General features: G+C 42.8%; 1 protein-coding gene across 1 annotated transcript; it reads left to right on the top strand.

The window, feature by feature from the left end:
- The first annotated feature begins 1,337 nt into the window (after positions 1-1,337).
- On the top strand, positions 1,338-24,402 carry YBX3 (Y-box binding protein 3). The gene is made up of 9 exons (XM_033925067.1): positions 1,338-1,620; positions 9,911-9,974; positions 11,372-11,405; positions 16,152-16,241; positions 19,034-19,156; positions 21,891-21,985; positions 22,837-23,008; positions 23,626-23,727; positions 23,856-24,402. Exons 1-8 carry the CDS (start codon positions 1,509-1,511, stop codon positions 23,689-23,691), a joined length of 756 nt encoding a protein of 251 aa, XP_033780958.1. The 5' UTR covers positions 1,338-1,508; the 3' UTR covers positions 23,692-23,727; positions 23,856-24,402.
- Positions 24,403-25,373: the final 971 nt, after the last annotated feature.

Raw genomic sequence — 25,373 nt, 5'->3', positions numbered from 1 at the left:
GTGCTTCACTTCCTGTATTGCAGTGGTTCCCAACCCTGTCGTGGAAGACCACCATCCAGTCAGGTTTTCAGGATAGCCCTAATGCCTGACATCTCCATTATATGCAAATCTCTCTCATGCCTATTCATTAGGGCTAGCCCAAAAACCTGACTACCTGGACAGGGTTGGGGACCATTGCTATATTGTACCTCCAGAATGCATAACCTTGTATTTTTTAACCAAATTCTAGTCCATTCTTCAAGCTTCGCTGAATCTCTCCTCATGTTTCATGTTATCTTCTCCTTCCATGTTACTGTCCCTATTGCACATTTTAGTATGTGGAATGGAAAGAGACAAACCTTACTGAATAGTCCTCCCATAATACCACTTATTAAATTTCAGTTCCAATCATTACGCTCTAGGTATGCTCAGGGATGGTTTTAGGAGCACGTTGTAATGTTCTATCATGTCTAGGGATCTTTGAGGGTGAACCAAGGCTAAAGGAAAGTTCTGCAGACAGATGTAGAAAATGCAGGCAAGGTTTATTTTGAACAAACAAACAGATTGTTGCATACAAATCGACCACTTTATACAAAATATGGGCCCTAACACAGTCCATGTTTCGATCAATGCGTCTTCTTCAGGGGTCCTATAAAATGGCGGATTCAATGGACACGCGCCAATAATGCCTGTTAATTGAAGCGATGAAAATGTACTGCTGAAGGGACTAGAGCAGTGTTGGGAGACGCAACAATCTGTTTGTTTGTTCAAAATAAACCTTGCTTGCATCTTGTACATCTGTCATGCTTATTTTTCCCTTTAACACTAATGTATTTCTCCTTGTATATTTCTTTCTTCCCCTTTTCCCTTCTGTATCAAGTTAGTCTAAATTTTAAACTGTAATACAATGATGATTATATTTCTATTATGTACATCGCCTAGAAGTTTTATGAGCGATCCTTTCAAATTTTGAATAACCTTGAAACCTTATCTTTGACCTTGATTCACCGCATGTTTGTTGGCGTTCCTTTTTCTTGTCATGGCCTGACAGAGCACTGTTCTCTTTCAAAATCCCGGTGCAGAACACAGTGTTACTTTTTTTTGCTCTGATCTGATTTTGACCAGAGGTAAGAGTATTAGCTCCTGAAAGATACGTCAAGAAATGTATTAAAGTTAATTCAACAAAAAGATCACCACACATTAATTTTTTAAAAAGTTTTATGGCAGTCATTATGTTTCAAAAACTCTCCCAGCCCTGAGGGTAAAGGAGGCCGATCTAGCATTATGAATGGTATGCTGGCCCTTTAAATGTTAATTCCTTTACTGGCAGGGGAGCATCGAGCCCTGTCAGAGGCTGTATATAAACATCCCAGAAGCCATTTTAAGGCAGTAAGATCCAGAGAGGAGCAAGAACATACGTGAGAAGAGACCACCAAACCATCCCCCCCCTCCCTCAAGTACCATCAGCGGGCCACTGCCCCCTCCTTCCACTTTTCAACTATCTCACTTGAAGGGAGAAGGGACAAGCCATGAGTGAGGTGGGAGAAGAGAAGATCACCCCACCAGCTACCCCCCAAGATGCCAAAGGGAGGTCCTCCAGTGTCACCTCTACTGGTACCCCCGACAATAAGAAAGTTCTTGGTAAGTATGTGGGGGAAGGGGGGTGACCTAACGCAGCTGAAACGTGGAGGCACAGTATTTTAATAGTTGCAAGAAACTTAGCCAAGTAATCCGAGTGGGTACGAGACTGAGTCAGGCTGCTGCCAACCTTTCATTAGCTGAAAGTGGAAATTAGTTAGAAAAGAACTTTCTGAAGTAGGCGGACAAACAGTCAAATATGCATGTTGTGCTAGGAGGAGAAAGACCCTCCCAAGATTTGCCTCCCTCCAGTGACGTAGGGCTTTGAAATGTAAGAAAAGCCTTTTCCACCCTGTGTGCTTCCAGCTTGACAGGGGCAGTGCTTACAGGTTGCAACAGTTGTTTTCACTCCCGGCTCCTGTTCCCTTCCGAGCCAATTTTTAAACTTTTCTTTTTGGGGGGCTGTTTTCCTATCACCCATATTCCTGAACCCCCCTGTAAATCCTTCTGGTTTTTTAAATGTTCCATGACTAGTGACTAACTCGGTAGTGGGGCGAACATCTGCCCTGTAACGTGTCACTCTGCTGGGTCTGGTTATTCTGTGCTTTGTAGTGACTTTTATTAAATAATTTATACAGTGTCATTACGGTCCCTGCCCTCAAGAGCTTATATGCTTACAGGAAGGCAAAATGCTGAAGGTCACAGAGCGAACAGTTGGCAGGTGGCAACCAACTGTTATATTTTCTGTTTACGAGCGCCATATACTCACCCTTCCCCCAACTTGCACACATGCTAAAACAGATGTGGCAAAAAAGGTATCTTTATGTACCCAGGCTAGTATTAACTGTAAAATAATGAAAACATTTTTAAAGAGAGGCTCTACTGGGTCAGAGGCTGATGCAATAAAGTGCGCGCAAATCATTTTGTGGGTGTGTGACGTAGAAAGGGGTTTCGCACACAAGCTGAGCCGTTGGCCAGTGGAGCCCTCAATTCATTTCATGAGGAGCCCAGTTTGGGCACTGCAAATTAATTACTCTGTGCCAGGTCAGAGACGTGAGTACAAGACTTCAATGCTGGGGGCTTTAGCACCACATCTGGGGAGATGTAGCAGGATTAGGCTTGTTCTCCCGCAGTAACATCTGTAAGAATTTAACCCTACCCTTCTTTTTAAGAACAGCCATACCGGGTCAGACCAATGGTCCATATAGCCCAGTCTCCTGTCTTCAAGGTGGCCAATCCAGGTTACAAGTACCTGGCTGAACCCCAAAAAGTAGCAACAGTGAGAAAGGAACATGAAAGTCATGAAAATGTCAGCAAAGATAAACCCTTAATTCCTCATTCAGACACTGAAACTTATAACAGGAGCAGCATTGTAAAATAATCTAAAAGTGGTCTGCTTATCTCGTTAACTTGGAAAATGAAAAGAAAAGTTGAAAAAACAGGGTTTCAAACCAGACATAAACTTAGTGTAAGCTAAGGGGAAGGTTGTGCCATAGCTCAGGGGCAAAATAAAAATAGGTTTGAGTTTCTGGGGTCTCATAAAGAGAGAAAGGCAGTTAGCATCGATTGACCTAAAGGCACAGCTGGCTGAATCTAGGGAGTAGTTAGTGATGCTGAAATGGGAAACACCCATGTGCCGAACATCAAATCTTAAAACTTGACGTGCTAGTTGACTGGTAACCAGTATAGTCGAAACAGGGTGATCATATTTACAAGCTGTGGCACAATATTTTGCAAAGCCTCTAGTCACCTCACAAACTGGCCAGACAGAGGGGACACACAACGGGCTCCAGAAAGAGCCTCTGCGAGGTCTACGATGGCAAAGGGAAAATCCAAGAGAGGTGTGAATGAAGGCTCCAAGGGCTGGGTCCCAGCCCCTAAAAATGCAGAGTAATGAGAACTTCTGTAGGGGAAAGTAGATGTGTGGACCCTTGTTCGAACGATTTTGGTTCTGCTTCTTCAAAACTAATTTCACCTCTGCATCAAAGTGCTTGTGGATGAGGTCATGTCACTATCTCCATAGACTTGGCTTACAGATGTTGAAAATTACAAGTCCAAGAGGCAAAAAGAGTTGATGCTGGAAAGTTCTGTTGCCCCCCCCCCCCACCCCCTCCCCACCACCTGAACTGAAACAAGAAACTAAAACACTCCCACCAAGAAAACCAAAGTGATAAAAGGAGGTGGGAATGAGCACACATGTGGACCGGGATGGCAGTGGCAAGATACTGAGATACGAGAGTAAAGCAGATTTCAAACGGTTCACCCAATTGGGCAGTTTTTATTTTACAGAGGTTTGGTTCGTGCTCTTTTGTACGATGTTATCATTCTCATCATCTGTTTGCTCCACAATAGGAATCCTGAGGAAGGCTTAACAGCTGAAACACGGCCTGTGTTAGGTCAACAATTTCACTTCTGCTCTACACTTGAATCTCAGCGTCTTCAATAAAGGACTTTTCACTGCCATCCAGGTCCACTTGTGTGGTCGTTCCCACTTCTTTTTACCCCTCATCACCTGAAGCCACCTGGTCACTAGAGTCTGACCTACAGCTCCCGAGTCTAGTCCTTGAAACAATCTTACCAGATATGGTTTTCAAATTAACTTCATTCTTGGACAAACTACAAATATACGAGAATCTTTATTGGAGATATCCTGAAAACTGAAGCTCTGGAGAGTTCTCGAGGACAGGAGTTGGGAGCCAGGAGACAAGATATGAAGGTCAATATCCACATGTTGTTGGGAAGCAGGTGCCAATATATGGGGGGAGGGGGAGAGGCAGGACAGACATTCTGGCCATATAAGTCATTCTAGAGCCAAGACAAGAAGATGGAATAAAATTACAATGGCAAAAACCAAAGGTCCCCTTTTATCAAAGTGTAGTAGTGTGTTTTAGCGCTGGCCGGCGAGGTAAATGCTCCAATGCTCACTGGCCAGCGCTAAAATACTCTACCATGGCTTGGGGGGAGGGGAGGGCTCTTTGCCTACACCTGCATCTAAGGCTCTGCTATGTTCTGCTCCTAGTGGAAGCTTCCTGTTTGCTTGAGGGTGGCAGAGTTTTCAGTGCAAGCATGGGCTGAAGCCCTCATGCCTCTGCTGCAGGTCAGGGAAGTGGATGTGTGGAGCAGCGGTGGCCTCTACACCATGGGGAACAGGTGTCCTTAAGAAGGTAAGAGAACGGGATTAGAAATGCCGCTTGGACAAAGCGGTTTACAATCAGGTACACAAGCATTTTTCCCTTTCTGTCCCTGGGGCAGTGGAGACTCAAGTGACTTGCCTAGGGTTGCAAGGAGCAGTGCAGGGTTTGAACCCACAACCTCAGGGGGCTCAGGCTGTAGCTCTAACCACTAGGCCACAGTCTCCTACAGATGGTGAACGCCCATGCAGGTTAGAGGGAACACAGGTCTTCAGTGACCGCCAATCACATCTCCAGTATGAGCCCCAAAGGAACCCCCCCCAAATTTAATTTTATTTTTGCAGTGGCAGAAACTACACACCACATCTGCTCCAATTTCAAGAGAGCTAAATGTTTATTTTGCCTAATGCGATATATACTAAAGTTCGGTGCCAGTATTTATTGAAAAATATTTAGAGTCCACACTATCCAATTTTCAAAGACATTACAGTAAAACTGACATGCTTCAATCGTAAAACATGATAAAAGAAAACAATGAATGTCCCACAGCAGCTTCTGGCCCATCAAGGTTATCTAAGCAGTTTGCAATCGGGTATTCAAGCATTTGTCCTGTTGGGGCAATGGGGGGATTAAGTGACTTGCCCAGGGTCACAAGGAGCAGCGCAGGGTTTTGGACCCACAACTTCAGGGTACTGAGACTATAACACAGAAACATAGAAATAGACGGCAGATAAGGGCCACGGCCCATCAAGTCTGCCCACTCCAGTGACCCTCCCTATCTATCTTTGCGGATAGATCCCACATGTCTATCCCATCTGGCCTTAAAATCTGGCACGCTGCTGGCCTCAATAACCTGAAGTGGAAGACTATTCCAGCGATCAACCACCCTTTCAGTGAAGAAGAACTTCCTAGTGTCACTGTGCAGTTTCCCACCCCTGATTTTCCACGGATGCCCCCTTGTTGCTGCGGGACCCTTGAAAAAGAAGATATCTTCTTCCACCTCGATGCGGCCCGTGAGATACTTGAATGTCTCGATCATATCTCCCCTCTTTCGACGTTCCTCGAGTGAGTAGAGCTGCAATTTCCCTAACCGCTCCTCGTACGGGAGCTCCTTGAGTCCCGAGACCATCCTGGTGGCCATTCTCTGGACCGATTCCAGTCTCAGCACATCCTTACAGTAATGTGGCCTCCAGAATTGCACACAGCTCTAACTTCTAGGCCACTGGAAGATTTGTGATGAAAAGGCCTTACCAAGCAAAAATGCCTCGAACTTTTCCCTGACCGCTGTCACCATTTCAGTCTTTTGAGCACTTGTTCCATTCCATAAAACATACGATTGTGTGTTTCAGATAAATGATGGAATATACAGTGGCCATGTGTGGGCTCTTGCAATGTAAGTGTATCTCAAGCACCTTGAAAGCCCATCTGGCACAGAATGCCTACAGGAGAAGTGGGGGAAATATCATGTTATGCCATGCACGGGCAAAAATACTCCTGAACTGCCATCGTAGCTCATGTGTAGAGCAAGCACACTCAGACTGAGCTGGAGATACTTGTGATAAGCATCAAGCATCAACTTTTTATTCTTTCCTAGGTCCTTGGCAGACTCGTCTTTCTGTGTAACTCGCTGAAGTGGCAGAACTACTTGTTGGACTGATCTGGCATCATGTTGATCAGTTCCATTGCTCTTAGCCACTAAAACCATCAAAGCCATCTGAGGTTCCTTAACTGCCTGAACCTAGAAAAACAACACTGGATGCCACATCTGTTCAGAGCAAGTGCTTCCTCTTTCTGATTCTAACTTTCCCCAGCTTTCTAGCTGGTGGCAGAAAACCCAGCCTTCTCTGCCATCCTCACCTCTGCCCTGTCCACTGTTCTCTGCATCTGAACATCTCATAAGAACACAAGCAATGTTCACCCTCTCCAAGGTAGGGAGAACGAGAGGGTACTCTCTAAAGTTGAAAGGGGATAGATTCTGTACAAACGTAAGGAAGTTCTTCTTCACCCAGAGAGTGGTAGAAACCTGGAACGCTCTTCCGGAGGCTGTTATAGGGGAAAACACCCTCCAGGGATTCAAGACAAAGTTAGACAAGTTCCTGCTGAATCAGAACGTACGCAGGTAAGACTAGTTTTTATGCTGCTTATCCCAGGAATAAGCAGTGAATTTTCCCAAGTCCGTCTTAGTAATGGACTTGTAGTAGTGTGATTTTCCCATCTCCTGTCACTTGGGGATATCAGTCCTAATCCTGGCTCTTTCAGACTCTTCTCAAACATACTAGCATATTTCCAAGCTGGAATCACTCCCTGTGCAACACATCCCTAGTGCCCTGTGCGATCGCCTTCAGTTGTCCCTATCGCCACTCCTTCCTTCCTCTTCTTTTTTCAGGCCGCATTCAAAACTTCAAGCCTGGCTCCACCTGATTCACTGTCTCTCTTTCATTTTGTGTTTGTGCTTTGACTAGATTGTAAACTTCGTGGAACAGGGTTGTTTCTTCTGTGTGCCTAAAAAAACGCTGTGTATGTCTTCTATCGCTATATAAGTGATCAGTAGTATACCAGAAGCCACAAAATTGTCACCGGCAATGTTGGCATATTGCAAGATCACACAGCATTTGAGAGAGCCTGCCTTCTGAACAACTAGACTACTCAAAGGGGAAGAATGTTAGATCTAAATAAAGGTAAGGATTTTAGCTACAATCGCTAGGTAACAGCAAAGTGTGCTCTGCTGAGCTCTTCCTGTATCTGTTTCTACCTGCGCGGGCTTGCCACCTGGCTTCAGGTCAGAAGAAACAGGCTAGGCCAGTTCTGATTTTACCCCATGGCTTGAATGGACTTGTAGTTCTGATTATCATATCAATTACTCTATGAAATTCAGAAGTAGAAACCCATGCAAAACCAGCACTGAATCTCCAAAGAATAGTTCACTCATGCCTACTGGCTTACATTTCCCAAGGAACACTAAGAGGTAATTCGGGGATAAAGTCCAGGGTGTGGACCTGTATATTTCAACACACGCTCTTCCCAGGTCTATGAAATTAGGAAAGTGTGTTGAAATATCTTAAACACATATTTAAGGGACATGCAGGTACTTGGTTTTGTTGCAGTTTGTTTTATTTTAGTGAACAATAATACAACATAGCATATGAAACAAAGAAGCGCATCCCTAGTTATCACATATAAAATATCCTGGGAGTAAAACAATCCACCTTATTTCACTCTGGTGTATGGAATCTTCATGAAGAGAGATAAGAAAGACCTTTAGGTGTTATTATTATTATTAGTCCTTAACACACTTGACTACTGCAATGTGTGGCCTAATGATTAGAGCAGTAGGCTAGGAATGGGAAAGTCTTGGAAGAAGACTATGACAATCAACTCCTGTATCATGCCAAGCAAACCACAAGAGGGTCCTTCATCGTGTACCAACCAGGAGTTGGTTTGACTCAAGGGCACATCTGGATCTGGTCAGCAACACACTTTTCTCTGGGACTTCTGGAGAAGTACTCAAGTGGCTTCAACTCATGCAAAATACTGCTGCCAAAGCTCTCTATAATGCTTGCAAGCATGATCGTGTTACAGCCCTTCTTGAGGCTCGATTCCGGCGCTGATTTGTTAGACGCTGGTAGGCACCTTGAAACTCAGTTTTTTTACGGAGCTTGGGTGCCTATGGGCACCTAGAAAACCAATGCCATTTAGAGAATCCAGGCCTAACTGCTTTCGACAGCAATAACCAGTTAAGTGTCATACATAATTAGGGAATAGTCCCAAACAAAGAGTTTAACTGGTCAGCAGCCAATTGTTATGAATATCTAATGTCATCTAATCTTTCCTTTTATACACCACATCACCCCCATTTATCTTGAAGCTTAATGCAGTTTACAATACGATTTAGATTAGCCAAATTGAATTTTAAACAAATGAGTTTTTAACTGCTTACGAAACATTAGGTAAGATTCACACTTTCTATGTTTCTATAAAGTCTGCCGACCGACCGCATTCTCCAAATATAATGTATCACCATATTATCTCTCATAACTGTTGTTTGTTCTGAGAAAGTCTTAGATGACTCTTCTAAGGGCCTCTTTTATCAAGCCAAATAGGGCTTTGGTGCATTTGTCATGCGGCACTCGTTAGCGCGGCTTGATAAAAGAGGCCCTAATTGTACCGCTATTTTTAATTAGGGAAACCCTCTTTTCCAACTTCTGATAGTTTGTACTGGATGTTGTCAAATATCAGATAAAGAAGCACATTTTTGTGAAAGAATTCACTCAAGCTTCAACAAAATAACAAAATCCAAATAGCGCCAAAAGGTTCCACATAGGAAATGAAGCAGCAAAACCACAAAAAGATTGCAGAACAGAAGATCGGATGTACCAGTTTGTAGTTTAATTAGCGTCCAAATAACGTAAAAGCAATCCACAAAGGGTACACAGGTTAGAAACCAAATAATGTATATAATAAACATAACCTGACACGGGCCATGTTTCGGAAAAATAAAAATGTCTTCCTCAGAGGTCTTATAGGGTCCTTGGCTGTCTTAAATAGAAAAACATAAAAGTCACAAAAAATCCAAGTGTGAGCTTTGCCTCTATAGAAATCCATGGAGCAACCAAAATGATAAAGGGGATGGAACTGCTCAAGAGACGGCTGAGTGGAGATACGATTGAGGTCCACAAAATTCAGAGTGGTGTAGAACGTATAAACTACAACGACTAGGGTGACATTCAATTAAGTTACCTGGTAATGCTTTTAAAATGATCAGGAGGAAATATTTTTTTCACTCAATGAACTTGTTCCTAGAGATTTTGGTAACAGCAGTTAGCATATCTGGGTGTAAAAAGGTCTGGACAAGTTCCTGGAGGAAAAGTCCATAGTCCGCTATTGAGATTGACACGGGTGAACCCACTATCTGCCCTGGGATTGGTAGCATAGAATGTTGCTATTGTTTGGGTTTCTGTGACCTGGATTGGCCACTGCTGGAAACAGGATCCTGGTCTTGATGGACCATCAGTATGACCTAGTGCGGCTATTCTTATATTAAGTATGCACATTTATTTTTCTTCTCTCTTATATGATATATATTGATGGATGGTATATCAAAGAAAAGTTTGAACTATTATTATTATTTATTTGGATTTAGCTCACACCTTTTTCAGTATTAAATGAAAATAAATGAAACCTGTGAAGAAGGGGTGATGATTTTTCTTTTAATTCATTTTTAGCATCTAAAGTCCAGGGCACGGTGAAATGGTTCAATGTGCGAAATGGCTATGGCTTTATAAACCGGTATGTTTTCTGTCACTCTTATATGCACCTGTATTTTGGTTATAATTTTGTTTCAGTTCATTGCCAACAAAGGCTTAACTAAGGAAGCACTTAAGGCAGGGGTGTCAAAGTCCCTCCTCGAGGGGCACAATCCAGTCGGGTTTTCAGGATTTCCCCAATGAATATGCATGAGATCTATTAGCATATAATGAAAGCAGTGCATGCAAACAGATCTCATGCATATTCATTGGGGAAGTCCTGAAAACCCGACTGGATTACGGCCCTCGAGGAGGGACTTTGACACCCCTGACTTAAGGGTATCTGCATGTAGTGCCACTTTTTTTTTTGCGGGGGGGGGGGGAGAGGAAGGAAGGGATCAATGATCTTTCTCCTAAAATCACCTGGGGTGGGGGGGGGGGGGGGAACCATGACTGCCTCTGCTCGAATCCTCCCATCATCTCTCCGATTGTTTTAAAAAAATGTAGTCTTTATTCAGTTTATAAGGAAATAATATGTTTTCTACTCAGTTTTATTGTGCAATAACTTCAAATATATTCTCTATATCTTTGGCTTGTCTGTAAGAAATTACATAGTCAAATCCCTCTCCTTATCAACCCCCCTCCCCCCCCCACACCCCTCTATTTACACAAATTACCCTGGAATTTTAGGAACAGGTTGTTTTGGGCAATCCGGTTAACTGAAAACAAAATTATTAGCCCTCCCCACTTTTCTGGTTTTATATTGCATTCCCGAGACGATATTAGGGTCAGCATTTGTGTTTTTAATTTGGGTTTGGCTCACAACTTTTTCAATTGTAGCTCAAGGCGAATTACTTTCGGGTACTTCCCTGATACGAAACACATCAAGGGCACTGCTGTCCTGCTTGTCACCGGTGCACAATGCTCAAAGCGTCAACATGGGCAAATGAAAAATGACCTTAGGGCTGGCGACTAAAAATAACGATGGAGCCATAATAAAAAAGCAAGAAAGGAGACCCATGAATAGGACAAGAGGCCACAATAGATATTTTTAAAGCGAGCTACGCCTGCTGCTATTTTTCCCATGTTCTTAAATCATTTTTTAAAAGCTACTCTGTGAAAAATCCTCAACACCCCCCCTGAAAGTGAAAACCCGGATGAAATCTCAACATGCAGCTGTCTTTCTGCCCTCATCTCTTGAGTAGGGGTGGGCACCAGTGGTCCTGGTTTGGTTTCAGCAGCTGTATCACTTCTGTCTTAGCCTCTTTCATTTCCTGCCTTTTTCCATTTCATTGGTTTTCTTTTTTGTCATTATAAAGAACATATGAATTTCTTATTCATCGATGCTTTATATTTGCTTGTTATGATTTTTTAAACAGTTTTCGTCACTGTCCTGCCTCTCCCTTTCTCTCACCCTTGTCTCTCTCTTCCTTTCTCTAGGAATGACACCAAGGAAGATGTGTTTGTACATCAGGTGAGTGAAAGATGATAGGATGGGAGTGTCCACAGGACATCCAGAGACGATGAATGCATCACTTTCACCCATCCAATCATCTCTCTCTCTTAGCCTCTATTTGTGGCTCACCCCAGCCATGCATTTCTAACTCCCACTATTACGCCCTTCAGTTGTCCGTCCTATCCTCCACTCACCACTCAACTCAACCTATGGTCCTCATCCATTCTAACCATCTCCTTTCTCTTGTATTAGACAGTAGACTTCCTCCATGTTTCCAAGTTTATTCAATGCTTGCTGTCTTGCACACCATTTATTCTTTCTTCCTCTGCTCAACTTTTGACCATCGTTTATTCTAACATCTCCCATTACCTTCCTCCATCATGCATTCTGTGCAGTATTTACTACCCATCACGACCTATGTTCATCATTCCTCCATTATTCATTCTAACCTCCATTTATCCTGTTCTTATTCATTCTCCATCCTTTCTAATTTCCATCTTAACTTACGAGGGTATCCAAGCCTAAGCCCCCTACAATAAATTCCCTTTCAGTCTTAATTAATCTTTGCTTTTCTGCACAGACGTTACACAAGGAAATTTCCTACCTCCATTCTCCACAATACATAGTAAAGTATGTTCTTTATTTCTACCTGTCATCACCTGTCTGTCGATCATAAGATAGGCACGAGATAGACCTATTTTTTTCAAATTAATAAATTCTCTGGAGTCATATGCTAACCCTATGGTCCTATGGAGTGCCACGGGGATCTATCTGGACTAGGACCGGGGCTATTTAATTTATTTATAACTGATTTGGAAATTGGAAAGATGAATGAGGTGATTAAATTTGCAGATGACACTAAATTGTTCAAAGTTGTTAAAATGCATGCGGATTGTGAAACATTGCCGGCAGACCCTAGGAAATTGGAAGACTGGGCGTCCAAGTGGCAGATGAAATTTAGGGGTCCTAAATGCTAACGCGTGCAAACGCATCCATAGCGTGCCTTAGTAAAAGGACCCCTTAATGTGGACAAATGGAAATTGATGCACATTGGGAAGAATAACCCAAATCACAGTTACCGGATGCCAGGGTCCACCTTGGGGGTTATTGCCCAAGAAAAGGATCTGGGTGTCATTGTAGACAATACGCTGAAGCCAGAACGACACAGGTAAGGCTAGTCTCAGTTAGGGCGCTGGTCTTTGACCTGGGGGCCACCGCGTGAGCACGATGGACCACTGGTCTGGCCCAGCAGCGGCAATTCTTATGTTCCTTCTACCCAATGTGTGGCGGCGGCCAAAAAAAGCAAACAAGATGCTAGGAATTATTTTAAAAGGGATGATTAACAAGATTAAGGAGTCCTTTTACTAAGGCGTGCTAGTGCGTCTTAGTGCATGCTATATGCTAATGTTTGGCAATGCGTCCATAGGATATAATGGACGCATTAGCATTTAGCGCACGTGCTAAGATGCACTAACGTGCCTTAGTAAAAGGACCCCTAAGAATGATATAATGCCTCCAGGGTGCGACCTTACCTGGAGTATTGCGTTCAGTTCTGGTCTCCTTATCTCAAAAAAGATATATTGATGCTAGAAAAGGCTCAAAGAAGAGCGAGCAAGATGATAAAGGGGATGGAACTGCTCTCGTATGAGGAAAGACTAGAAAGGTTAGGGCTCTCCCTCCCTACATGAATCTCAGTCAGGATCTCAACCTTTTTACAGTACTGAAACACTGATCATTTCACTTTTGAATCATTTGTATGGGAATGGGAGCGTTGGTTTGGAAGATTGGGCATCTCTGGTAATGTACTGCAATGGTTTCAGGATTTTTTGAAAACTCGTATATATCGTTTATTTCAACAGTTTGGTCAAATCCACAGAGTGACCAATGTGGTGTCCCACAGGGCCCTCTTCTCTCTCTGGTACCTTTTAACGCCTATCTTGCATCCTTGGGCCAGAGACTGTCGTCACTCAGTTTAAAACTTTAGTTATGCAGATGAAATCACCATTTGCTCAGCATCTCTCAGAAAGATTCAAGATACTTATTTATTTATTCAGTTTTCTATACCGTTCTCCCAAAGGAGCTCAGAACAGTTTCCATGAATTTATTCAGCTACTCAAGCATTTTTCCCTGTCTGTCCCGGCGTGCTCACAATCTATGTAATGTACCTGGGACAATGGGGGGGATTAAGTGACTTGCCCAGGGTCACAAGGAGCAGCGTGGATTTGAACCCACCACCTCAGGGTGCTGAGGCTGTAGCTTTAACCCCTGTGTCACACTCTCCCCCACTGTATACTGTGGACAACTGGATGAAAGAAAACAAATTAAAACTTAACAATGAGAAGTTTCGTATCCCTTTAACATTAAATGGGGTAACATGCCCCATTAATTCTGAAATCAGAATCCCAGGTGTTTACCTAGAATCTCTCTATGAAGGCCAAAAAATATTTTAGCCCTATTCCATGTACCATGTTCCTTTACAAAGCCATGCTAGCGTTTTTAGCACCTGCCGTGATGGTAACAGCTTGGCTGCTCATAGGAATCGTATGAGAGTCGGAGCTGTTATCACGGCACTTAAAACATTAGCGTGGCTTTGTAAAGGATGGGGGTTAGGTTGTTAGTACAATCATCAGTACTCTGGATTATTGCAACTCGGTTCACCTTGCAGGGCATCGCAAAAACTTACACAGATTGTGCATAATCCAGAATGCGGCAGTTTGTTTGATTTTTAATCTACAGAAATCAGATCACGTCACTCCATACGACAGAGCTTCATTGGCTTCCATTCGAGGCCAGAGTATTGTTTAAATTTGGGACCCTTTGCTATAAAGCTCTCCATGGTCAGGCACCTGGTTACTTAGTTGATCAATTCACTCTTTGTGTTTGCTTCTGTACGAGATTTTTACGACAACTATTTGCTTTCCAGGCAGTCAGTTGGGATGCTGAGCTTCGTAAACTGTTCTCGCTTTCATCATCATACACGCACTTTAGAAAACTACTAAAATCAACTTTATATGTCAGATTTTAGGGAAATTGAATGTCATAATTGATGTATTGTAGATCACTGTCGTTGTACAGTTTCTTTACCTTGTAAACCACATAGAACTGTATGGTCTTGCAGTCTAGAAATGAAATGTTATGTTATGTTACGGCTGAGGGGAGATATGATTGAAGTCTACATAGACTAGGGGACACTCGATGAAGTTACAGAGAAATACTTCTAAAACCTAGAGGAGGAAATATTTTTTCACTCAGAAAATAGTTAACCTCTGGAATGTCTTGCCAGAGGTTGTGGTAAGAGTGGATAGCGTAGCTGGTTTTAAGAAAGGTTTGGACAAGTTCCTGGAGGAAAAAGTCCATAGTCTGCTGTTGAGACAGACATGGGATGATAGCATGGAATGCTGCTACTTTTGGGGGTTTTGTCAGCTACTTGGAAAGGCCTCCGCGAAGATGGGATACGGATCTAGATGGACTATTGGTCTGACCCAGTAAGGCTATTCTTATGCTCTTATGAATACGGAAAATGATGTGGTTGTGGTAAGAGCAGATAGGGTAGTTGGTTTTAAGAAAGGTTTGGACAATTTCCTGGAGGAAAAGTCCATAGTCTGTTATTGAGAAAGACATGGGGGAAGCCACTGCTTGCTCTGGATTGGTAGCATGGAATATTGGTACTCCTTGAGTTTCGGCCAGGTACTAATGACCTGGATTGGCCACCATGAGGACGGGCTACGGGCTAGATGGACCATTGGTCTGACCCAGAAAGGCTATTCTTATGTCTCAATCCTTATAGGATTCTTCAACTCTTCTATGTCTCTTGTTTCATTCTTCTTACCTAGTCTCATACACAACCAGCCTTAATATAAATCCTAAATTTCTGCCTCTTGCTTCTCTCTCCTCTTCCTGTTTATTTTATGAACGATTCTGTACATTCTTTTCCCCTGACCCTCCCGTTACTCTCTGGCCATCACCTGTTGCAGAGAAACAGCTGCAGAACGAGCGCTGAACTAGGCTCTCCTCGCCTCACACTCTCTCCAGTTTCCCCCAATCACATCATCGCCACAAAATGACCCTTTGATTTAAAAATAGCACCATCTGCGGTCCTGTAATCTGAGACATGAACTAAGAACTAAAATTATCAGTCACATGGGATGAAAATACTGTGATGTATGTGCCTTGGGGATATCCCTCCTCTAGACAGCTGACCAGTCATTTCAGATTTAGACCCTTGAGAGTCTTGCTTTCCAGTTTTGGGGAAAAAAAAAGCCATCGGGTTATATGCTTTCCTCGCAATAATTCTGAAACAGAGCACCCTTTGGACAATAATTTAGATCTTCTGAGGAGATCGGGGAGGTGGTAGATTGATTATATTTTACTTATAGGATTGGAGCTCTGTTCAGGCATTTAGAGAAACTATGTGAATGCCACTTAACCCTCCTTGGCCCCTTGGCATATAACATGTAAACCATTTTGATTAAGCACAGAAAGGAAGTATATCGCCCCATTCCCCTTTCTCGGTTGGAATAAATTAAATGAACAAATTTACTTTCTTACATTTCTAAAAGGAAGGCTAAAATCCTAGAGCAAAAAAAATTCAACAAGAGGAAAACTTGCAAAACGTATCATGACTTTTTTTGTAGGGGCTAAATTTAAATGGTTGGGCAGAACTTCTACAGATGGGCAGACTGGATGGGCCATTTGGCCTTTATCCACCGTCATGTTTCTATTTGTGCAAAGATTCAAGGTTTTTCTCATTTTCTCTATTGCCAGACTGCAATTACCAAGAATAATCCTCGGAAGTACCTGCGCAGTGTGGGTGATGGCGAAACAGTCGAGTTTGATGTCGTGGCAGGAGAAAAGGTGAGAGAATAAGAGGCTATTGACATGTTGGTGAAAGCTGACTGTGAATCTCTACCTCTGGCAGCCCATGCATCAGGAGCGATTAAGATCAATGTGCAAACGTTACTGGTGGTCAATGAAAGTTGACTTTGGGGGTCATGGGCAAGAGTTGAGGTGGCAAACTGCTTTAATTGGAATGTAACATCCCATTTAAGAAGGATCTCATAAGACTGCATCTTATATTGCAGGTTGCATCAGTGTATACATTCAGCATGTATATATATATGACTTTATTGTATGAGAAGAGATTTGAAGACCTGACTTTGTATACCGTAGATTAGCAATAACACAAAAAGGCAGACCTAGTCACATCAAGGTTCATTCGGAGGACGCTCAGGGACATAAACTTTACACACGAACCACGTACAGTATCGTGTGAATGAGATCAATGTAAAGGGTGCTCTCAGTGTGAACCAACAGCGATAGGAGTCCAGCTCCAACACTTCACTTCTAGGTCGAGGCGGTAAGCCTCCACCCGCACACCATCATAGAGCACCCAGAGTGTGCTAGAAATCAAAGCAAACTTTCACCGATTAAACCAATAAATAAACAAGTGAATAAATCAATATAAATCAAACAATGTAACCTGAGCGACCCCCAAACGAACCCTGCCAGCCAGACCCCCCGAAAAATGCAACCACAAAATCAAAAAGTCACCATACAAAAGAAAAATAAATGAAATACTTATCTGAGGAAGAAAATCACAAAACTACAACGCAAAAAAACCGCGCCAGGAGAAGAGGTTCAACCGGGCTGGTTTCGGGGAGTTGAGTTTGCTTTCTAATGAGATTGGGAGTTACACGATCAACAGTTTCTTCTTCCACTTCAACACATTTACTGCAAAATATCTAATACCCTGTCTGATGTTATAGCAAACTATATAAAAGAGGTAAGGCCAATGCAAAACATTATGCACAAACTTGTGCAGAAAAAAGAGTTGAAACCTTACCATAACAGCACTAACTCCCAGGACTCAAAAAGCAACAACCAATGCTGGGCACATTTTATGGCCCGTGCCCTGAAAAAGGCAACACAGATCAGAATGGGCTAGTTGAAAAATTTGACGTTGGAACTGAGTGTTAATTGAATGCCGCAGTGCTGGCCCTGAAGCGGCGGACAAGCAGTGAGTCCGCGAAACGCTGGCCGCGTCGGCTTATGCAATACTTGAGCACTGCTTGGAAAATGTATCCAGAGACAAGCGCTGTTTAAGTTAAGTAGCTTGTCATTTTTTTCAAATCCTCAAATAGTGCATCCTTGTGAATTAAATCGCACTGATAGTGATAACTGATATTGAGGTGTTTTTTTATAAAAAGAGTTAAAAAAATATACATTCTACAAAAAATGTTTTCTTTAAGAAATATTTAAGATATAAATTATTAAAGTTTAATATGTTTTAAGTCTAAAAGCGGTCAATGATTGGAGCAGGGAGCTAATGGGCTACCCTGATCACTCGAGTCTGTGACTAAAATACCATGCGTAGGCTCCAGTTCTGAGACCGAGATCAATTAGTGTGATGCACTTTTTGGTTATAGTGGTATGCTAGTTTGTTTCTATTTGTAAATCATTACCACTTGGGATACTTGTTTATATGTTGTCTGGTACCCAGAAGTACCTTCAAAGGCTCCGCTTGTTACAAAACTACTTAAAACCTACTTAAGTCACTTGGGATGCTCATTAGGAACTCTCTTCTATGCTTTACACATCTACTCTCAGCTGAAATTATGGGCTCCTTTTATGAAGGCGCGCTAGCCGAAAAACTAATGCCTGCTCAAGAGGAGGCGGTAGCAGCTAGCACACGCGGCATTTTAGCGCGCGCTATTCCACAAGTTAATGCCCTAATGCGCCTTCATAAAAGGAGCCCTTTATGTACTGGCCCTGCTGGATTTGGTTGACATGAGACACTGGTTGTACTGGCTTATAATTAATATTATCTTCCCGCTTATTAACTGTGATATGTACAATTAGTCTGTTTCATGCTTGAGTTATCTTTTGTATATTTGCACATTTATAATAAATTTTTTTTTAAAACCTACTTAAGAAAATTTTAAATGTATAGCATTTAAATATTCATTTATGATTGTTGATTTATTAATTGGGTGAGTTATACTTGTAATTCGCTGTATAGGAACAATTTCTTTTATTGTTTGTTACCCACATTGAACTGCAAGATATTGCAGGTTAGAAATAAAATTTTATGTTAAGAGGGGACGTTATCGGTGTCAGCTACTATTAAAACAGATTATTTTATGGTTAAGCCCAGTTATTAGTAAATAGGTCTCATTGCATGTACTACAATAGCCCAGGCTAGTGGGAGCCCGTGTTGATCACTACATCCCTAAATTACAAGAGTTCATTTGTTTAATGAGTCAAAATTAAGGTCAAACTATAAAGCATTCATTGAGCAACTAAGCATGTGAGCCCAATGATGACATACACACTGAACATAATGCAATGACAAGGGGGCAATGGAGAAGGAGAGAGACGCTGGATAGCACAGATGTGGGGAGGTAGAGAGGGAAATAGAGGAGAGATGTTAGATGTGAGAGGGGTTAAGGGTTGGGTTTTGAGTAGCCTTGGGGTGGGGAGAGCACACATCTGAGTGTTCACCTACGGTGTCAGAGACCCTTGGGCTGACCATAGTGGTAGATTCTGTATCTCTTCACCCTTCCCATTCTATTAAGTGAGTTTCTCCATCTTTGAGACATGTAGTATCAATACTTTTCTCCTGACACTCTCCCTTCCTCCACATTCAGGGTGCCGAGGCAGCCAACGTGACTGGTCCAGAGGGAGCACATGTGCAGGGAAGCCGCTATGCTGCTGACCGCCGTCGCTATCGGCGTGGGTATTATGGTCGCCGGCGTGGAGTGCCTCGTAGTGTAAGTAACTTATCTTCAAGAGCAGGCCACTAAAAGGCTGATATTCTTTACTTAGAAAGATGGGGTCATGCTAAAGCTTTCACTTTTGTCGGGAGCTGATGTGTGGGTGTGCGTGTTTTGGTATTTCATTCTGCTGTTTGGTTGAAGATAGAAATTTTACTGGAGAACCCTTTGGGGTCTATATTTCAGTAGAGTTTTCTACTCTTTTCTCCATTATCAAAAAATCTACTGTTCATAGTGACTCATTTTTAATGTGTATTTGTTTCTTGAAGAGAAATGAGATCATATACTTAAAGTATAGTTTGTTTTGCGAATTAGCATCATTGTTATAGTATCAAGGTGGCAAAGCGTAATTATCAAAACCCTACTGTTGATATAGTAAACTTGCGTAGATGCTGCTTTGAAATTGTTATTTCAGTGTTTCCATGGTAAGTGTATTCTTTTTCAAATTTTATCACGGGATGATAAGCCCTGTTAGATCCCCTCCTTGTCATATGTTGAACATAAAAAATCTATGGCTCCTGAGCAAGAATGAAGCTCTGCCTTTCCACATTTCCAACACCTTTAACTTCTTTCTCTGCCATCTTCCTTTCTCTGAATTCTTGTTCTCATATACTCCATTTCCTCACACCACATTGGACCTTCCAGCCCCGTATCTTTGCTTCTGCTCGTGCCATGCTAAGGAGAAGAGAATCAGGTGAAGGAAAAGATGCCCAGTCTTCTACTAATGAAACAAGCAAGGGATATAAAACCTGCAGCATCACATCATTTCTTGCACACAAAGCCTGAGCTGAGACTCCCAATATCAATGCACAAATAAAGTCATATCCTCCATCGTCAGTGACAACAGTGATTCCCAAGTCTAAATTAAACTAGGTGATCTGTTGGACCAACAAAAGGTTTTGGCACTACAAGAATATGAGAGTGATATTATACATCTCCTTCCTTCTTAAAGTAGGAATGTCATCTCTGCTCCTTAAAATATCCACTTGGCTCTATTTGTCTATTGGTCTTATTTCTAGCTTTCTTTCAAACACATTTTCCGTTTTGTTGTGACTTACGCAGTTGTATCATTGAAATGTGCTAATACAAAAAGCTTATGATCTAAATTTGAGTTTGCAAAAGGAAGAGGTTTAGTGATTCTGTGTGAGTGTGTATGTGGGCGGGGGGGGGGGAGAAAGAAATCAAAAAAATAAAAATGATGTTTTCATTATCAGCCAGGAGCCCTTTCCATCAAAGGTTGATGGAGCCAGTTGATGTAGATTTTCAGAAAGCTTTTGGTAAAGTTCCTCATGAGAGGCTCCTGAGAAAATTAAAGAGTCATGGGATAGGTGGCAAAGTTCAGTGGTGGATTAGGAATTGGTTATCGGATAGAAAACAGAGGGTAGGGTTAAATGGTCATTTTTCTCAGTGGAGGAGAGTAAACAGTGGAGTGCCGCAGGGGTCTGTACTGGGACCAGTGCTATTTAACTTATTTATAAATGATCTGGAAACTGGAACGACGAGTGAAGTGATTAGATTTGCAGATGCCACTAAACTGTTAAAAACTGTTAAAACACATGCGGATTGTGAAAAATTGCAAGCAGACTTTAGGAAATTGGAAGACTGGGCGTCCAAGTGGCAAATTAAATTTAATGTGGACAAATGCAAAGTGATGTACATTGGGAAGAATAACCTGAAGCACAGTTACCGGATGCTAGGGTCCACCTTGGGGATTAGTGCCCAAGAAAAGGATCTGGGTGTCATTGTAGACAATACAATGAAACCTTCCGCCCAATGTGCGGCAGTTGTGAAAAAAGCAAACAAGATGCTAGGATGGTTAACAAGACTAAAAATGATATAATGCCTTTGTATTACTTCATGGTGCATCCTCACCTGGAGTATTGTGTTCAATTCTGCTCTCCTTATCTTAAGAAAGATATAGCGGCACTAGAAAAGATTCAAAGAAGAGCGACCATGATGATAAAAGGGATGGAACTCCTCTCGTATGAGGAAAGACTAAAAAGGCTAGGGCTCTTTAGCTTGGAAAAGAGACGGCTGAGAGGAGATATGATTGAAGTCTACAAAATCCTGAGTGGAGTAGAACGGGTACAAGTGGATTGATTTTTACTCCGTCAAAAATTACACTCGATGAAGTTACAGGGAAATACTTTTAAAACCAATAGGAGGAAATATTTTTTCACTCAGAGAATAGTTAAGTTCTGGAACGCGTTGCCAGAGGATGTGGTAAGAGTGGATAGCGTAGCTGGTTTTAAGAAAGGTTTGGAAAAATTCCTGGAGGGAAAGTCCATAGTCTGTTATTGAGAAAGACAGGGGGGAAGCCACTGCTTGCCCGGGATCGATAGTATGGAATGTTGCTACTCTTTGAGTTTTTGCCGGGTACTAGGGACCTGGATTGGCCACCGTGAGAACAGGCTACTGGGCTTGGTGGACCTTTGGTCTGACCCAGTAAGGCTATTCTTATGTTTCTAGCAGGGTAGAGTGGGGTGTAGGAGAGAAGGACCCAGAAAAGAGTCTGCTTCTCTAACCACACCGATCTAAGGATATAATGTTGCCTTCAGGTATTAACAGAGGTGTAGGAAGCCCAAGAGGCTTGCCCATTGTCTGGGTCACTGATACACCAGGAACTAGAACCAGCGATTTTTTAACTATTCAGCTCATGCACTAAAAATGACCAGAAAGTGGAAATGCAACACTCTTTCATTCTCTTCTCTGTTTTCTACTGATCTTTCAGGGTGGAGAAGATGACATCAAGGAAAACGTCCCAGAGGACACTCAAGCCAGGCAGTCAGATCGCCAGCCTTCTGCATACCGTGGGCGTTATCGCAGGTATCTATTTCCCTCTCTCCCCATCCATCTCACCGTTCTTACATTCTCCCTTTCTACTTTTTCATGGTGCTTTAGCGGAACCATATGACCCTTCATTAACCTTTGCTATGTGCTAAAAGTGATCAGCACAGGGCCTTGGGAATCTGCTGGGCTATCTCCTTGTCCAAGTAAAGTCATAATGAGGGGCTGAGTTTGCAACCACTAAGACCACACAGGTTTAGCCAGGGCCACACATTATATTTACTAGGGGATATGAATGAAACATTTAAATATCTCTGTGGCATACATGCACAGGAGGGATGTCTCTTACAACTGAAAGGAAACTCTGGAACGAGAGAGGGCCTAAGATGAAGTTGAAGGGGGATAGACTCAAAAGTAATCTAAGGAAATACTTCTTTAAGGAAAGGATGGTGGACACATAGAACAAACTCCCAGTGGAGGCGATGGAGACAAGGATGGGCCAAGCATGTGGGATCTCAGCTAGGGGGGGTGGAAGGGGATAAGTGATCTGGAGGAGCCATATGGCCTTTTTCTGCTATCATTATCTCTGTTTTTATTTCCTGTTTTATTATTTTGTTTTGCAAGAAGAGCTTTCTTCTTATCTGACTGTACCTGGGTGTATATCAGGCAATCTAAGGCGTTGATAGAGCTCATTTATGCTTTATTGATTTACCGGTAAATGAGTTTTGGCTAGGTTTAAATATTGATCTTAAGATTTGATGGTTCATTGAGAAAAGGAGAAGTTTCTTATGACCGAGTGATGTGATGCAAAATGGATACATTGGCTGTGCTCTCTTCTCTTTCCCTTCCAATCTCTGATTCTTTGTCTCTCCCTCAACCCTCCCCTTTAGGGGCCCTCCTCGTTCCAGGTCCGCTCCAGTTGCTGGAGAGGGGGAGAACAAGGACATCCAGAACGAAGCCGTTGTTCGTGACCAGGCTTCACAGCGCCGTGGCTACCGACGTCCGTACAACTACCGACGTCGGGCAAATGCTCCAAGCACCCAAACACAAGATGGCAAAGAGGTAATAGCATTATTTACAAAATGACACCTCCATCCAGGGCTCAAGTAGCTGCTATGAACTGGATCCCCTCCAAGTTATTGGTACAATGGAATATTGGTTTGCACGTTCTGCACAGCCAGGATGATCTGGGTTCTTCTGGCTTGGGGCAGCAGTGGCTGGAGAAGAACTGCCAGTCCCCTGGAGCAGAGGAAAGAATCAGATAGGTCCAGTTTGATCACAGACCAATAGCAGAGAAGAGCTACGGCTTGCTGTCTGTGGGCCGCAGGAGCATGGTGGATTGGCCAGTCCATATATAACAGGAGCCAGAAAACATTGCAGGGCTTCCTGATGGAAGTCATGTGGAACAAAAGGTAGAGAGGGGCAGTGCTTAATAGCTTCTTAATGAAAAATAGATAGAAAGCTAGAATGATCTGCTCTTAAAGGGAGGATATAAAAATAATAATAATTTATTTCTTATATACCGCCAAAGCCGTAGAAGTTCGAGGCGGTTTACAATCAGCGAATGGGTACAATCAGAGAAAGGGTACAATCAGCAAATAAAATCGGTAAATGGGAAACAATCACCCATATGTGACGGGACTTGCACCACAATGACCTTACAAACGCTCACTTTTCAGGTCAAAGTGACGGAAAACCCGGCTGAGAGTGGCCCGCCAGATAATGAGCAGACCACGGCCACATAACCCCCAGCTCCTCTGGGCACCTCCACCATCCAACAGGTGAGCAGGTAGTCCTAGAGCTGCAGCCATCCCCTAAGCCTATCGGCCTCAAAAGCAAGACATTTCTCTGAACGCAATTACCAAGTGACAACTTACCATTTTGTTCTTTATTTATACATTTTCTGCAGGTGTCTTCCAGTCCATGAAAGAACAACTGAAAACATCTAGTGCTCGTCAGAGATCAGAAAACATGATAAAAATGCAATCCGCCAGCTATCTGTCAGCTAACTGCTTAGAAAAACACTGGGTTGCGAGAGGAACCCTTAATTCTTTTCCCCAGTAGATCTGAAGCGAGAAGAAATTAGGGGAGTGCTCCTAAGAAAAACCAAAACGAAAATGAAGCAGGGAAGAAAGAGGGAAGAAACATCCACCGTCCATCTGTTTAATGGGATGAAATTGATCACAATTTTTTTGCTGCTTTAATCTGCTGCTGAACATCCTAAGTGAGATATTTGTCTGTGTTTGCCAAATCCTGCTCCAGATGTCCCTTCAGACATGGCAAAGGGGCTCAGTTGGGCTGGCACTTTATGCCATGAGTCCATCCATGCACTTGTACAGTGCTTTTGTATATGTAAATTACCATTTGGCAGAGAAGAGCTAGCAGAGCCACAAGGAGTGCCATCCTATCTGGGAATAATGATAATAATAATAAAAAAAATGAGCAGGGAAAGGAAATCAGTGTGTTTGGGAGAGTTTATGTTCTGTTCTGGTTTCTTTCTTTTTTACTCATGCAATAGATGGAGGGAACTGAAGGCAGCCACATTCACAGTCTCTGATTCCAACTCGTCAAAGCATTATAGTTGAAATGCAGAATCTCAACACATCCACACAAAACACACTCAGATATATGCAACAGAAACCTCCACCTCTGGACAGTCTTTTTGTTTGTAGGGGAAGTTTCTACAAATAACGGGAAGTGATGGATGGGCTTTTCTGCCCCTAAGATCCTCTTCTACTCCCTAATCCTTTCTAATGCATTATTCAGAAAAGTTCTCTGCTCACAGGGAACTGTATAGTGTCCTCACCTCCTGATACGCCAGACCTGCCTTCTGTCTTCTTGAAGGGGAGGGAGGAAGGGAAGGCTTCGGGCAGTGAGAAACAAGATACCTTAACAAAGGAAGGGAGTGGAGAAGCCGCAGGTTCATCCCTCTGCCTGTGCCACCTGCATAGGTGTGGACTGAGCCAGTCAGCTGCTGCCGCCAGGGCACCTGCTTAAGCTGAGCTATGATGTTTTTAAAGAGGGAACAGGTTATTCCTGCTTACAAGCTAATGCAAAACATTACTTTGAACTAGTGTGTAGGTGCATATGCTCACTTCTTCTGGGTACTCCACCACCCTGGTTTTCTGGAAAGCTCAGGGCCAGCAGCTTTGGGAGCTAGTCCCCTAAAATCTATTACAGTCTACTAATAGACAATAAACGAGAAGGGAGCAATCCAAGAAATCTTTATTTTATTTTTACGAATGGAGAACAGGGTTCATAGACAGTAACGCGGAAGACAAAGGCGCGCGCCGACAACTGAGCACAAGATGGAGGCGCGCGCCGAAGAAAAAGACTGTTTTAGGAGCTGCGACGGGGGGTTTTGTTTGGGAGCCCCCCCACTTTACTTAATACAGATTGTGGTGGCGTTGTGGGGGGCTTGGGGGGA

This window comes from Geotrypetes seraphini, chromosome 16 (assembly GCF_902459505.1).
Source record: "Geotrypetes seraphini chromosome 16, aGeoSer1.1, whole genome shotgun sequence".
NCBI classification, from domain to species: Eukaryota; Metazoa; Chordata; class Amphibia; order Gymnophiona; family Dermophiidae; genus Geotrypetes; species Geotrypetes seraphini.
Note: the sequence above shows the minus strand (reverse complement) of the source record. Positions and strands in the feature narration are given on the sequence as shown.

What these genes read in the sequence shown, in the direction of transcription:
- YBX3 (XM_033925067.1), top strand. Translation starts at nt 1,509, where the DNA reads ATGAGTGAGGTGGGAGAAGAGAAGATCACCCCACCAGCTACCCCCCAA. An exon ending in AAGATGTGTTTGTACATCAG is followed by an intron (nt 11,406 to 16,151) that starts GTGAGTGAAAGA and finishes CTCTATTGCCAG; the next exon opens with ACTGCAATTACCAAGAATAA. An exon ending in TACCGTGGGCGTTATCGCAG is followed by an intron (nt 21,986 to 22,836) that starts GTATCTATTTCC and finishes CCTCCCCTTTAG; the next exon opens with GGGCCCTCCTCGTTCCAGGT.